Source organism: Oryctolagus cuniculus, chromosome 17 (assembly GCF_051225735.1).
Source record: "Oryctolagus cuniculus isolate XC-2025 breed Fujian yellow rabbit chromosome 17, ASM5122573v1, whole genome shotgun sequence".
Lineage (NCBI taxonomy): Eukaryota > Metazoa > Chordata > Mammalia > Lagomorpha > Leporidae > Oryctolagus > Oryctolagus cuniculus.
Window position 1 is genome coordinate 14,096,649 of NC_142883.1, and position 13,883 is coordinate 14,110,531.

The window sequence follows — 13,883 nt, forward strand, 5'->3', positions numbered from 1 at the left end:
TCCTCCGCCTTGCGGCGCTGGCACACTGGGTTCTAGTCCCGGTCGGGGCGTCAGGTTCTGTCCCGGTTGCCCCTCTTCCAGGCCAGCTCTCTGCTGTGGCCAGGGAGTGCAGTGGAGGATGGCCCAAGTGCTAGGGCCCTGCACCCCATGGGAGACCAGGATAAGTACCTGGCTCCTGCCATCGGATCAGCGCAGTGCGCTGGCTGCAGCGCGCCGGCTGCGGCAGCCATTGGAGGGTGAACCAACGGCAAAGGAAGACCTTTCTCTCTGTCTCTCTCTCTCACTGTCCACTCTGCCTGTCAAAAAAAAAAATAATAATAATAAAATAAAATAAATAGAAAGTAAAAAAAAATCATTTCTAGTTAGTTTTCTTTATTTCTCTTGTTTGAAAAGCAATGTTTTAGGTTTTCTTCACCTCCTATCTCTATTAGCAGAGCTTAATAACTAACATTTACTCTGCTGATTGACCTGAGCTCTGGTGAAACACCATCATGTCATTCACCTTGCATTCCTGTGCTGTCTCGCTCACTAATGGGAAAATGGAACCTCGAGTAGTTATACAGCTTGTCTAGAGGCACAGAAAAGTGATGGGGCTGGAATTTGGTCCCAGACAGTGTGACTTAGAGAGCTTTACCCTCTTCTTTTTTTTTTTTACTTTTTTTTTTTTTTTTTTTTTGACAGGCAGAGTGGACAGTGAGAGAGAGAGAGACAGAGAGAAAGGTCTTCCTTTTGCCGTTGGTTCACCCTCCAATGGCCGCCGCGGCCGGCGCACCGCGCTGATCCGAAGGCAGGAGCCAGGAGCCAGGTGCTTTTCCTGGTCTCCCATGGGGTGCAGGGCCCAAGCACCTGGGCCATCCTCCACTGCACTCCCTGGCCACAGCAGAGGGCTGGCCTGGAAGAGGGGCAACCGGGACAGAATCCGGTGCCCCGACCGGGACTAGAACCCGGTGTGCCGGCGCCGCTAGGCGGAGGATTAGCCTAGTGAGCCGCGGCGCCGGCCTTTACCCTCTTCTTGTTTTGATCTATTTAACACTATTTATTTCCCTTCCTTTTGTATTGCAGGAAGATAATTCTGGCTTATTCCCTTAAAGGGAAGCTTTTTTAAAGAAAAAAAAAGTGACTGTGGGTAAGAGGGTTACAATTTGAGTTTTTTCTCTGCTTCTCAGGTTCAGTGGATTTCAAGAAAGCCATTTGATTGCTTAATAAACTCTTTGGACATTCGGTAGAAAACTTAGAGGATAACTGACCATCACCCTCACTTTTACCTGGCTAGCACTGACATCAGTCCTTTTCTTGATCCTAGAACACTTGAAGAGACGGGCTGCCCTCTTTGGGGAGTGGGATATTTTTTTCCCCCTGGATGCATCAGAAATAATAGTTCCAGGATGATTAGATCCACCCCACTGAAATTTTTTGCTGTGTCAATTTACCTCCAACTTAAAAAACTTTCTGTTAGTAAGTCTTAATATTTCACACAAGTCTTTGTGAATGGCTCTAATGTCTCCTGGGTTTTTATATTTTTATTTTTATTTATTAGCAAGAAAGCACACTCCCATCCACGGGTTCATTTCCCAACGTGGCCACGATGAGCTGTGGCTAAGCTAAGGCCAAACCTTGGATGCAGTACAGGTCTCCCACACAAGTGGCAGGAACCCTATTATTTGAGCCTGCACTGCCATGAGCCAGGGAGGGTCTGCACCAGCAGGAAGCTGGAGTCAGGACCCAGAGCCAGGGATCCAACTGAGGTACTACGGTATGGGCTGCCTGCTCCTTGATCTTTAAAAAAATCAACTTTATTGAAATATAAGTAACATACAATAAACTATGAATATTTAAAATATACAGTTTTTTTTTAATATTAATCCATCCATGAGGTTATCACCACAGTGAAGAGAGTGAACATATCCATTATCCTCAAAGTTTCCTTGTATCTCTATAATTTTCCCTCTTGTCCTCATAGGGTGTTCACTCTGTGTTGGCTTCCCTGAGCTGCTATAACAAAGTAACAATGAACTGCATGGCCTAAAAACAAAAAAATTTATTCTGTTACAGTTCTTGAAGCTCTCTGTCTTGAGTAAGAGGTTAGGTAGGGTTTATTACTTCTGGAGACTAAAAGAGAATCTGTTTCATACCTTTCTTAATTTTGGTGATTTCTGGAAACCTTAGTGTTCCTTGGCTTATAGATGTATTAACTCCAGTCTTTGTTTTCTGTTCTTCTTTCCTAAATGTCTTCAATCCAGATTTACTTCTTTTTATAAGGAGTCCAGTTTATAAGAAGACTAGTGGATTTAGGGCTTCATTCAGTAGGACTTCATCTTGATTACATATATGAAGACCCTATTTCCAAATAGGACAGTATTCACAGGTGCCTGTGGTTGGGACTTCTGCATATCTTTTTGGAGGACACAGTTCAACCCATAGCACACCCTGTCCTCAGTCAACCGTCATCTGCCTTCTGTCACTCTATTTTAGTGTCAGATAAAAGGAATCATTGAGTATGTGCTCTTTTTGTTTGGTTGCTTTCACCCAACAAAGTTTTGAGATTTGTCATTCTTCCACGTATAGTTCATTTCCTTCCTCCCTCCCTCTTTGCCTCCCCCCCCACCCCTCCCCTACTCTCCTTTTCCTTTTCTTTCCTCTTCCTTTGTATGGATATACCACAGTTCATTTATCCATGTACCTGTTGATGGACATTTGGGTTGTTTGCATTGTTTCCATGAGGAGCACTATTGTGAATCTTTATGGACATAATGTTAGCATTTCTCTTAGGTAAATAAATACCTAGGAGTCAAAGCCTGAATCATATGACAGATTCATGTTTACCTTTTAAAAAAACTGCTAGATTGTTTTTCAAAGTAGCTGTATCATTTTTGTTTTCATCTGCACCATCGGTGTATGAGTTCCAGCTATTCCACATCCTTACTAATACTTGGTATGGTTAACCTTAATTTTATCCATTTTAATAGGTGTGTATTGCTATCTCATTCTGGTTTTGCTTTGCATTTCTCTAGTGACTTGTGATGTTGAGTATCTTTCGTATGCTTATTTGCCATTCATATTATCTTCTTTGGCGAAATCTTCTGACACTCTACCCATCTCTAAACTGAGCTGTTTGGGGTTTTACTGTATTTAAAGAGTTCTTTAGATGTTTAGATATTAGATACATGTTTGCCAAAGTTTTTTTCCTAGTCCATGACTTGTCTTCATTTTCTTAAGTGTCTTTTGAAGAGCAGAGATTGTCTTTAAAATTTTTATTAGGTTCCTTTTATCCATTGGTTCTTCTATGGATTGTGTTGTATCTTATTCATTGCCTGGGGCCAGTGCTATGACAAAGTGAGTTAAAGCCCTGGCCTGCACCGGTTTGAGTCCCAGCTGCTCCACTTCTGATCCCGCTCCCTGCTAATGTGCCTGGGAAAGCAGAGGAGGATGGCCCAAGTCCTTGGGCCCCTGTACCCACGTGGGAGACCTAGAGGAGGCTCCTGGCTCCTGGCTTTGGATTGGCTCAGCTCCAGCTTTTGCAGCCATTTGGAGAGTGAACCAGCAGATGGAAGACCTCTCTCTCTGTAACTGTGGCTTTCAAATAAATAAAATAAACATTTAGAAAATAATTCATTGCTTATCACAGGTCATACATTTTTCTCTTTGTGTAGAAGTTTAATGACTTTAGGTTTTACATTGAGGTGTGCAATACATTTTGAATTAATTTTGTATCCAATAGGAGATATACCCAAGTTCATTTAAAAAACAGGATTATATTATTGTTTATGGAATACTTTTTTATATGATGTCTGTATTTTGTGCATGTGTATAAAAACCATCTCCATTGTAATATTTGCAAAAAAAAGTAAATGTTGACTTACCATTTTAGACAAAGCTGAATTTTCTCTGTATGATCATATTGTTTTAGAGTCAAAATTTGGCCTTGTACAAAAAAATTAGTATATGTAAAATTGGATGATTTGTTAGAGAATGAAATTTTTATATTTTTATTTCTACTTTATTTATAGATTGTTATTGCCCTTTATTTTTAGATTAGGAGAGTCTCCTAAACCCGAACTGTGTCACTTCAGTGACTGCATAGAATAGACATCAGTAATAAATTTTGTATTTTATTTTTTATTTATTTTTTTTTTTATTTTTATTTTTTGACAGGCAGAGTGGACAGTGAGAGAGAGACAGAGAGAAAGGTCTTCCTTTGCCGTTGGTTCACCCTCCAATGGCCGCCGCGGCCGGCGCGCTGCGGCCGGCGCACCGCGCCGATCCGATGGCAGGAGCCAGGAGCCAGGTGCTTTTCCTGGTCTCCCATGGGGTGCAGGGCCCAAGCACCTGGGCCATCCTCCACTGCACTCCCTGGCCACAGCAGAGGGCTGGCCTGGAAGAGGGGCAACCGGGACAGAATCCGGCGCCCCGACCGGGACTAGAACCCGGTGTGCCGGCGCCGCTAGGCGGAGGATTAGCCTAGTGAGCCGCGGCGCCGGCAAATTTTGTATTTTTTAAATTTCATGATAGTTCATTTGAATTAAGTACTTCATTATATAATGAAGTTCTAAAATGTTCTTAGGTGCCAGGAGAATAAACATATTTGGACAAAGTACCTTTATTTTCATATTTTCTAGCCATGTATATGTGGCTAGAAGTCACTTGTGCACAACGATACGAGCATACTTAATGCAACACTGAAAGTGTGCACCTAACAGTTTGCTAAAATGGTACATTTTATGTATTTTTCCACATATCCAGACCCATACACCACATGCAGTCTCTTGATAAATGACTTAGGCTTGTTTGTAAAGTGCTCACTTCTCTATGCCAGTAACGTAAGTGAGATCTACATTCTGGTGGTCTAAACTGTAGCAGTTATAGAAGGAGTCCCTGCCAAGTTGTGGGTTTAGCTCTTTTGGAAAGACAGACTCTAGATAACTAGCTGTATTTGGCATATGCTTGGATTTTAAAATGGGTGATGGTAAATTATGTAGAAGAAAAGGGAAACAGTATTTGAAAAATTTGTTTCCAGCAGCTGTATAAAACTTCGTTATCCAATTCTGTCAATTCATATGGCCCATGAGAGGTAAACTTTGGAGTCGGTTTATTGTTGCCAAAAATACCAAGCTGGTGTATGTCCTAATAAGGCTTGGGCAATGATACAGTTAGACTTGTTTTACAATATGATGCTATTTTAGATGTATAACTGCAATATTTATTTTAAAATAGTTTAATAATATCTCTTTACTTTTAGCCGGCAAAACCAGTTAAAAGATCAACAGCAACAGCAAGTGGTGTCATTATGCCCTGATGACACAGAGTGTCTGACAGTCCCAAGGTACAAACGAGACCTGGTTCAGAAACTAAAAATTTTGCGGCAAGAACTCTCTCAGCAGCAGCCTCAGGCTGGCCACTGTCGCATTGAGGTTTCCAGGGAGGAGATTTTTGAGGTAAATTTTACAAGTCTTGTTTTAAAACAAAGAAAAGTTAAATTTAGCATTTGACTTTCTGCTTTCCAACAATACTTTTTTGGAACTCCTATCTCTTATAGAAGAATTTTCATTAGCTTTTAATTGTGGGAGATGAAAACAGTATATTTGGAGAGATTTCATAAGTAAGATAAGCTATTAAATGGGATGAAGAGTGTCACAAGTTCAGCTGGTTCAGTTTTGTCTCTGTGAATGCTTGGTGAATTTTTAAAGGTCACAGATATTATCCATCCCTTGCTAATTCTTCTGAAAGCTAAAGGTCGGTCTCTCTCTCTCTCTCTCTCTCTCTCTCTCTCTCTCTTTTAAAGATTTATATATTTGAAAAGCAGAGTAATGCGGTGGTGGTGGGGTGGAGGAGGGTGATCTTCCATTCACTGGTTCACTCTTCAGATGCACCAGGGGCTGCATCACACTGAAGCCAGAAGCTTTATCTAGATCTCCCACATGGGTGGTCAAGGCCTAAGCACTTGGGCCATCATCAGCTGCTTTCCCAGGCACATGAGCAGGGAGCTGGATCAGAAGTAGAGCACCTGGGACTCAAAATGGTACTCATAAGGGATGCTGGCATTGCGGTGACGCCATAACATCTGCCCCAAGGAGGACTAAGTCTTTTGTCTGATTATTATTGGGATACCATAGTTATTTTATTATATTTTAAAGGCTTAAAAGCAACATTTATCAGAATCAAAGACCTCCAGCCAGAGTGAAATGAATGGAAGAAGGCTGCAATAGAAGCAGAAGCCCAAAGGACCCCATGGCACTGGGTTTTTTAAGTACAATTTCAAAAGAAAAAAAATTGACAGATTGGCATTCAGTTACCAGGCAGGGACAAAACCCATCAAAAGACTTGATTTACAATCCTTTATTGTATCTGGCTTGTTCATGATAAAATAAAAAGCCATCCAGAAGGGTGGGATAAGTAACTTGTTTTCATAATAAACTGTGAGCTCAGGAATATGCAATCACCAATCCCTTGCTGAAATTCTCATGGTAAATTTGGAGATTCTGAAGGAGGGAGGGTGGACATTTTGCACTTGCTAAAGATAACCTTTTGGGGGGAAGCCTCAAATTCCACTGGGACCACCCTGACTGCCTATTAACCCATCTGACTCATCACATTCCCCCCTCAACAAGAATGGGCCCTTACATCTGTTAGGGGGACTGGACGATGATTGCTTCGGCTGCTTCATGTTGAAAAGGGGCGTCGTTGGGAAGGGCAGTCAAGACAGGGTTCCAGCTGGAGGCGGTTCTCTAGGGGGATGCAGTTCTCCAGGGGGATGCAGTGCCAGCTTGCAGAAACTGCTTCTGTCCAAGGTTCCATGTGCATGGCCACCTAGAATTTTACTTTTTCAAATCTGGAGAAAACAAATCTAACAAGTAGTTTTATCTCCCAGGATCTAAAACTGAGGACAGAGTCTTTTTTTTTTTTTTTTTTTTTTTGACAGGCAGAGTGGATAGTGAGAGAGACAGAGAGAAAGGTCTTCCTTTGCCGTTGGTTCACCCTCCAGTGACCGCCACAGCTGGCGCGCTGCAGCCGGCGCACCGCGCTGATCCGATGGCAGGAGCCAGGAGCCAGGTGCTTTTCCTGGTCTCCCATGGGGTGCAGGGCCCAAGCACCTGGGCCATCCTCCACTGCACTCCCTGGCCACAGCAGAGAGCTGGCCTGGAAGAGGGGCAACCGGGACAGAATCCGGTGCCCCAACCGGGACTAGAACCCGGTGTGCCGGCGCCGCTAGGCGGAGGATTAGCCTAGTGAGCCGCGGCGCCGGCCCCAACTAGGTTTTAAATATTTATCAAATGAATTGCTTTCAGTATGATTAAGCTTATACCCATTGTTTCTTAAAATTCTGTGACGTTTAAAACACTTGGAGTTTACCACTTGATTTAGTGAACATTATTTCACTTTATTTAAATAAAATTATGTTTTGTAGGCAGAATGTAAGAGTAAAGATTTAAATAGTTGTAGGCTAAAGGCATGAAATAATATATTTAAATTTTTTTTCAGGAATCATATCGGCAGGTTATGAAAATGAGACCAAAAGATCTGTGGAAGCGATTAATGATAAAATTTCGTGGAGAAGAAGGTCTTGACTATGGAGGGGTTGCCAGGTAAAGACTTGCTTGTCAATTAGTGATGTATGGATCTTTGTACTTGATTTTTTTTTTAAGATTTATTTGTTACTTGAAAGAGTTACACAGACAGAGAAGGAGAGGCAGAGAAAGAGTTCTTCCATCTGCTGGTTCACTCCCCAATTGGCTACAATGGCTGGAGCTGCGCTGATCCAATGCCAGGAGCTTCTACCAGGTTTCCCATACAGGTGCAGGGGCCCAATGACTTGGGCCATCCTCTGCTGCCTTTGCAGGCCATAGCAGAGAGCTGGATCGGAAGTGGAGCAGCTGGGTCTACAGTCTTGGACTGGCGCCCATATTGGATGCCGGCACAGCAGGTGGCAGCTTCACCCACTAAGCCACAAAACAGGCCCCTGTACTTGATCTTTATACTTGCAGATTTAAGTTACTTTCTGGGATGTAACTTTTCTTATTGATATTTATTTCTCTAGTGTAATATTCTGTTTGCAATATAGAGATATTCTAATATAAATTTGAAGTTAAAAGTATTTACAGTAGCATTGTTATCAGATGGGTATTTTATTTATTTATTTTTAAAGATTGATTTATTTTACTTGAGAGTCAGAATTAGAGAGAGGAGAGGCAGAGAGAGAGAGAGGTCTTCCATCCACTGGTTCACTCTCCAATTGGCTACAAAGGCTGGAGCTGCGCTGATCCAAAGCCAGGAGCCTCTTCCTGGTCTCCCACATGGGTGCAGGGGTCCAAGGACTTGGGCCATTTTGTAATGCTTTCGCAGGCCATAGCAGAGAGCTGGATCAGAAGTGGAGCAGCCGGGTCTCGAACCAGTGCCCATATGGGATGCCAGCACTTCAGGCCAGGGCGTTAACCTGCAGTGCCACAGCGCTGGCCCCAGATGGGTATTTTAGAACTCCCTAATGGATCATGTATCCCAGTGAGACCTTCTCTAACAACCAGCCACAAACCTGCACAGATTTTTGGGAAGACTTGCAGCTCCTGTATTTTCTCCATCTCTCTCCTTTGCCCTTATTATTCCTTTGCTTTCTGTCATCAGGAATAGTCTTGAGACTCTAATGATATGTAATCTAAACTGAATACTATTTCCTTTTGCTTCCATTATCATGCCTTTAAAAAAAAATTATTTACTTGAAAGCCAGAGTTACAGAGAGGGAGAGACGGATTTTTCATCCGCTGGTTTACTCCCCAAGTAGCTACACTGACCAGGGCTGAGCTAAGCCAAAACTGGGATCCAGGAGCTTCACCTGGGTTTCCCATGTGGATGGAAGAGCCCAAGCACTAGCCCATTAGCAAGGAACTGGACTGGAAGTAGAGCAACCAGGACAAGAACTGGCTCACGTATGGTTTGCTGGTGTTAGTGCCAGTGGCTGATACACCACAAGGCTGTACATCCCCCAGCCCATGATGGTTGGTTGGTTGGTTGGTTGGTTTGCTTTGAAGAGCAGAGATAAACTGAGACCAAAGAGACATCTTCCAACTGCTGATTCACTCCCCAAATGTTCCCAACAGCTGGGGGTGGGCCAGGCCTGAGTCAAGACCCCAGAACTCAGTCTGGTTCTTCCGTGTAGGTGTCAGGGGCCCAGGTACTCGAGCTGTTGTCTGCTGCCTCCCAGAATGTGTATGAGCAGGAAGCTGGGATTGGAAGCAGAGCTGTAATTCCAAGCCAGATACTCCAGTATAGGATGCAGATGCTCCTAGCAGTACCAGGCACTCCTGCCTTGGCTTTTTTTGGTAAATGAGTGTGTGTGCTTGCACATCTGTGTTTATATGTCTATATCAGTGTGTCAGTATAGCAGCTATAATGTTTTTGCTACATTCATCATTTACAAATCAAATAAAAATTATTATTTTCTTGATAGTGTGTAGACAACCAGAATATCTTTTCCATATTTGAGAATTCAGTTAATGTAGGAGAAATACTATAGCTGTCTATAGAATTGTTCTAAGGACCCTCATGATAATTCAGCTTCTCCTGTTGTAAATCTAACCTAAATTAAACTCTGTTACCACTAAGCCCCATAATTAAGCCTTATGGTTTAGCATCACTGTGTTCTGAAGACTCTCTTAATCCTGTCACTCCGCAAAATTTTTTAGATTTTTAAAAAGTGCTCACTGTGCATCATACTTAAGACTTGATCATTCCTGTGAAATTCTTAATATTTACTCATAATTAGATTTTGAATGTTTGGGGAAACTGGTTAATTATTTGCTAGTGGCATCTATATTTAAACAAGTAATCTGCTTTTACCTTAATATTATCAGTGTTTAAGCAGAATAAAAAGGATATGGCAATAAACTACTTTTTCTGGACTTTCTTCTTTGTAGAAGTCCAAAATAGTTGAGTTCTTCCTTGTGTGTGTTCTAAGTGCTTGGGGAAACAAAAGAAAAAATTGAGTTCTCTTTTAAAGAAACACACATGTACACATGACACATATCAGGTGAATGCTGTTTGTGTTGAGAAAACTGTTTACGTGGAAACTTCTTTTTTTATCCCTGGACAAGTTTTTCAGTGGTAATATACATAATTGTAATAATTTAGCTTAGACTGCAGCACGTTACAGATTTTGAAATATGTTTCTTTAACTAGTTGTTAGTGGCATTTCACTGCATTTGCTAAAAGTATATTTTTCAGTTGGTTAATCCTTATCAGAACATATCATTTAAGTAACTTTCCCTAGGTGAAGAATGACAAGAATAGGGACTGGAAGTATATATCTCCTAAGTCCTAGGCCAGTGATTTCATTTGTTTTACCAAGATGAGTAGTGAGTTATTTTTTAACTTTGAAAAGCATAAAGGATTTAGTAAGTCTGAGATGGTAATATTATTTATTTTGAGATTTTTAAAAACATTGATGCACACTTGAAATCAGGAAGTGGTATGGAACATACCCAAAGAAGACAGGCTTGTCCTTTAGTCCATACCTATTTAGGGGCCTTGGAATCTCTGACTTACACTTACCATGGTGTGTTTTAGAGTTTATGATGTCAAAGATAATAAAGTGGATAATGAAATTCGATGTGAAACCATATCATACCAAAAAGCATACCCTTACCCCAAAGTAAGAGTAAATGAATGTTGCTTTATGTAAGCTATAAATGCCTGTAAATCTTCTGTGATAGGAATGGACCAGAGTAATCTAGGTTACCATGGGTATTTTAAAATAAAACTCCATTCTTCCCTTCTTTATATCATGATTACAAATTTATTTAGCAATTAAAACTAATAGACCACTGGGCTGTAGCATCTCATGAGCAGTTGAATTGCTGGGTCAAATACCTTTATAACCTCTGATGCTGGGCCAGCGCCATGGCTCACTAGGCTAATCCCCTGGCTGCGGCGCCGGCATATCACGTGGGTGCCGGTTCTAGTCCCGATTGCTCCTCTTCCAGTCCATCTCTCTGCTGTGGCCCGGGAGGGCAGTGGAGGATGGCCCAAGTGCTTGGACCCTGCACCCGCATGGGAGACCAGGAGAAGCACCTGGCTCCGGCTTCGGATCGGCGCACTCCGTCCGTCCTGGCCATTTGGGGAGTGAACCAACGGAATGAAGACCTTTCTCTGTCTCTCTCTCTCTCTCACTGTCTATAATTCCTATAATTTCCTGTCAAAGAAATAAATAAATAATCTATAACCTCTGATGCTAAGATGTAATAAAATTGCTCCAAATTGAATGTGAAGTGACTTCAATATAATGAATAGAGAGTGTTTTTCTTCGCTATTTGGGAATGGCATATTTTTCCAATGTGATCTTACTATACTTAGTGCTTTTTTCCTTTTATTAATTAAAAAGAAGTCTTTGCTAAAATAGTGGCATATTTTAATAAAAGTGTTTTCATTAACAAAAAATTGCCTTTTCATATCTGGTTTTCTAGGGAATGGTTGTATCTCCTGTCACATGAAATGTTGAATCCATACTATGGCCTTTTCCAGTATTCAAGAGATGATATCTATACGTTGCAGATAAATCCTGATTCTGCAGTAAACCCGGTATGACTTATAGTTAGGATGAAATAAATTAAATTGTGACCTATAATACTTTTCATCCAGTGTAGTTTATTACATAAAAATTATTTGTCCTTTCCCTGGTCATATATTTTAATTGAAACTTTTCTTAAGTAAATGACTAAGGATATGTGTATGATTTGGGCATAAGGATGTTTATTGTTTGTAGTAGCCCTAATTGGAAATCACACAGCTGTCCACAACAGTGGGATTGGGGAATTGATTAAATTATGGCATGAAGTAAAATGATAAGAATGATTGAGAGCATAGAATCTGGAATTAGAAGGATGTGTAACAATATCCTTGTCTCATCACCATGAGTTTTGTGACCTTGGACAAGTTCATTGACTCAGTTTGATCATTGTCAGCAATAATACATACAGCTCGTACCTTAGAGGAGAGTTGTGAGAATTAAATAGGACCCTTTCTATTTTGCATTTAGTAGAATGCTATATACACTATTAACTCCTTTGTAATTAGACACTTAACAAAAATCAGCAGTTATGATTAATTATTGTCTTATATTCTAGTATCTTTCCATCTGAGAGCATACACAGCCACTAAAATGATATTACAGAATAATAGTTATGACATGTGAGGATGGTGTCCTTGATGTGTTAACTGAAAAGAAAGTTACAGAATAGTGTGGTGCAGTTTCCATAGATACATATGTGAACATTGAAAGGCTCTATAATATTGACAGTGGTTATTAGATACTGGGTGTTTTTTATTTTATTTTTATACTTGCCTACTTTATGTCAATATTTTGTAGTGAATGTATTTTTAAGAAGGGATAACTATCATTAAGATAAAAGGGAGATTTAGTTGAATAACAAAATTATTCCTTAAATAGAGACATAAAGGAATTTTAAAATACAAATATCCAACTAATAAAACCATCTGATGAAATATCATCTATATCCAAACATGATGGAAATGTTAGATTTGTTACAGGGAACTCTTTATATGGGAAAGTTTTCCAATGAAGGCTCTTGGTGGGAAGCCCACCATTCCCACTGCAGTAGCAGCAGCTCACATTTTGTGGGATGGCTCCCTCATGGGTTTCATCACCTCACTGTGCTCCTCAGAAAGAAACCTCTTTTACTTAGTCCTATTCTCCCCATTTCCAGACGTGGGCAGGTAGTCCTGCAAGGGTTAATTTGTCCAAGTATGCATAGCTAGTAAGCAGCAGAATCATGACTCTGATCCAACTCCGGCACCAGATCTGCGGTCTTAAATTTATGGTCTTCTAAAGTTCAGTTTCTAGTTAGGTCAAGGAAGCTTTCGGATTAAAAGCTTGTTTTCTACGACGAAGGTCTCAGCAGGACGTGAGAGGAGAGGAAGAGAACTGGGTCTGCCAGTGGTCTAAGGAAGCGGCAGTGGGACTGTAGTTTAAACTTCACAAAATGCCTGTATCCTTAGATAGAAGCACGGACTCTGGAATGTGTCACTTTATAACAAGAGTGAAGAACCTTTATTATTCCAAAGGCCGTTTGAATACTTACAGCATCATTGTGGGCCATACAATATTATCAACTTAAAAATGAGCCTGCTATAGATGTATGAAATTCTGAGTCCTGCCTGCAAGGCAACTACAGTTGCCTTGGCAGGGCCAGTAAAGGTTTTCTGTGGGCCTTATGTGGTGGTTGGCCCGACGTTCTTCACCCTTGTTTTGTAGTGATGTAAAGAATTGTGAATGTACCTTATAGAAATACTTCCTAACGATTAACTGAGCCTTGATGTGATAACCTATTCTAAGTGGTTGTAGAATACAGACTTGATATGTGTTACTTAAAAAGATTAATGTTGATTAAATATTGACTCATTAGAAATTGTCTAGAATTGAGTATTTCTATAACTTTCCCTTCAGGAGCATTTATCATATTTCCACTTTGTTGGACGAATAATGGGAATGGCTGTGTTTCATGGACATTACATTGACGGTGGCTTCACACTGCCGTTTTATAAACAGTTACTTGGGAAGTCAATTACTTTGGATGACATGGAGTTGGTTGATCCAGATCTTCATAACAGTTTAGTGTGGATACTGTATGTATGGAGTCTTTTTTATCTGTCTGTGTTTTAAAACTGATGTACTTTTTTTAAATTTAAAAGTATATATTAAGGGTGGTTATTTGAGTACTAGGACCACATCAGACTTTTCTCCTTTCAGCTGCTTTCTTATGCATTTCAAATTCTTAAAGTTAGTATTATTACTTTTTATTTTAATTTTTTAAAAGATTTATTTATTTTTTACTTGAGAGTCAGAGTTACACAGAGGAGAGGCAGAGAGAGGGAGGGAGGGA

At 40.7% G+C, this 13,883-nt stretch overlaps 1 protein-coding gene across 6 annotated transcripts in view; it reads left to right on the plus strand.

Annotated features, from left to right (window-relative positions):
- The window catches only part of SMURF2 (SMAD specific E3 ubiquitin protein ligase 2), a 142,321-nt gene that overhangs the window by 117,841 nt on the left and 10,597 nt on the right, over positions 1-13,883 (plus strand). For all 6 annotated transcript variants that reach the window (XM_017349279.3, XM_089316792.1, XM_089316791.1 and 3 more), the window contains 4 exons: positions 5,237-5,432; positions 7,477-7,580; positions 11,448-11,562; positions 13,448-13,626. In XM_017349279.3, coding sequence (XP_017204768.2) covers positions 5,237-5,432; positions 7,477-7,580; positions 11,448-11,562; positions 13,448-13,626 — 594 coding nt within the window. The remainder of the gene's footprint in view (positions 1-5,236; positions 5,433-7,476; positions 7,581-11,447; positions 11,563-13,447; positions 13,627-13,883) is intronic.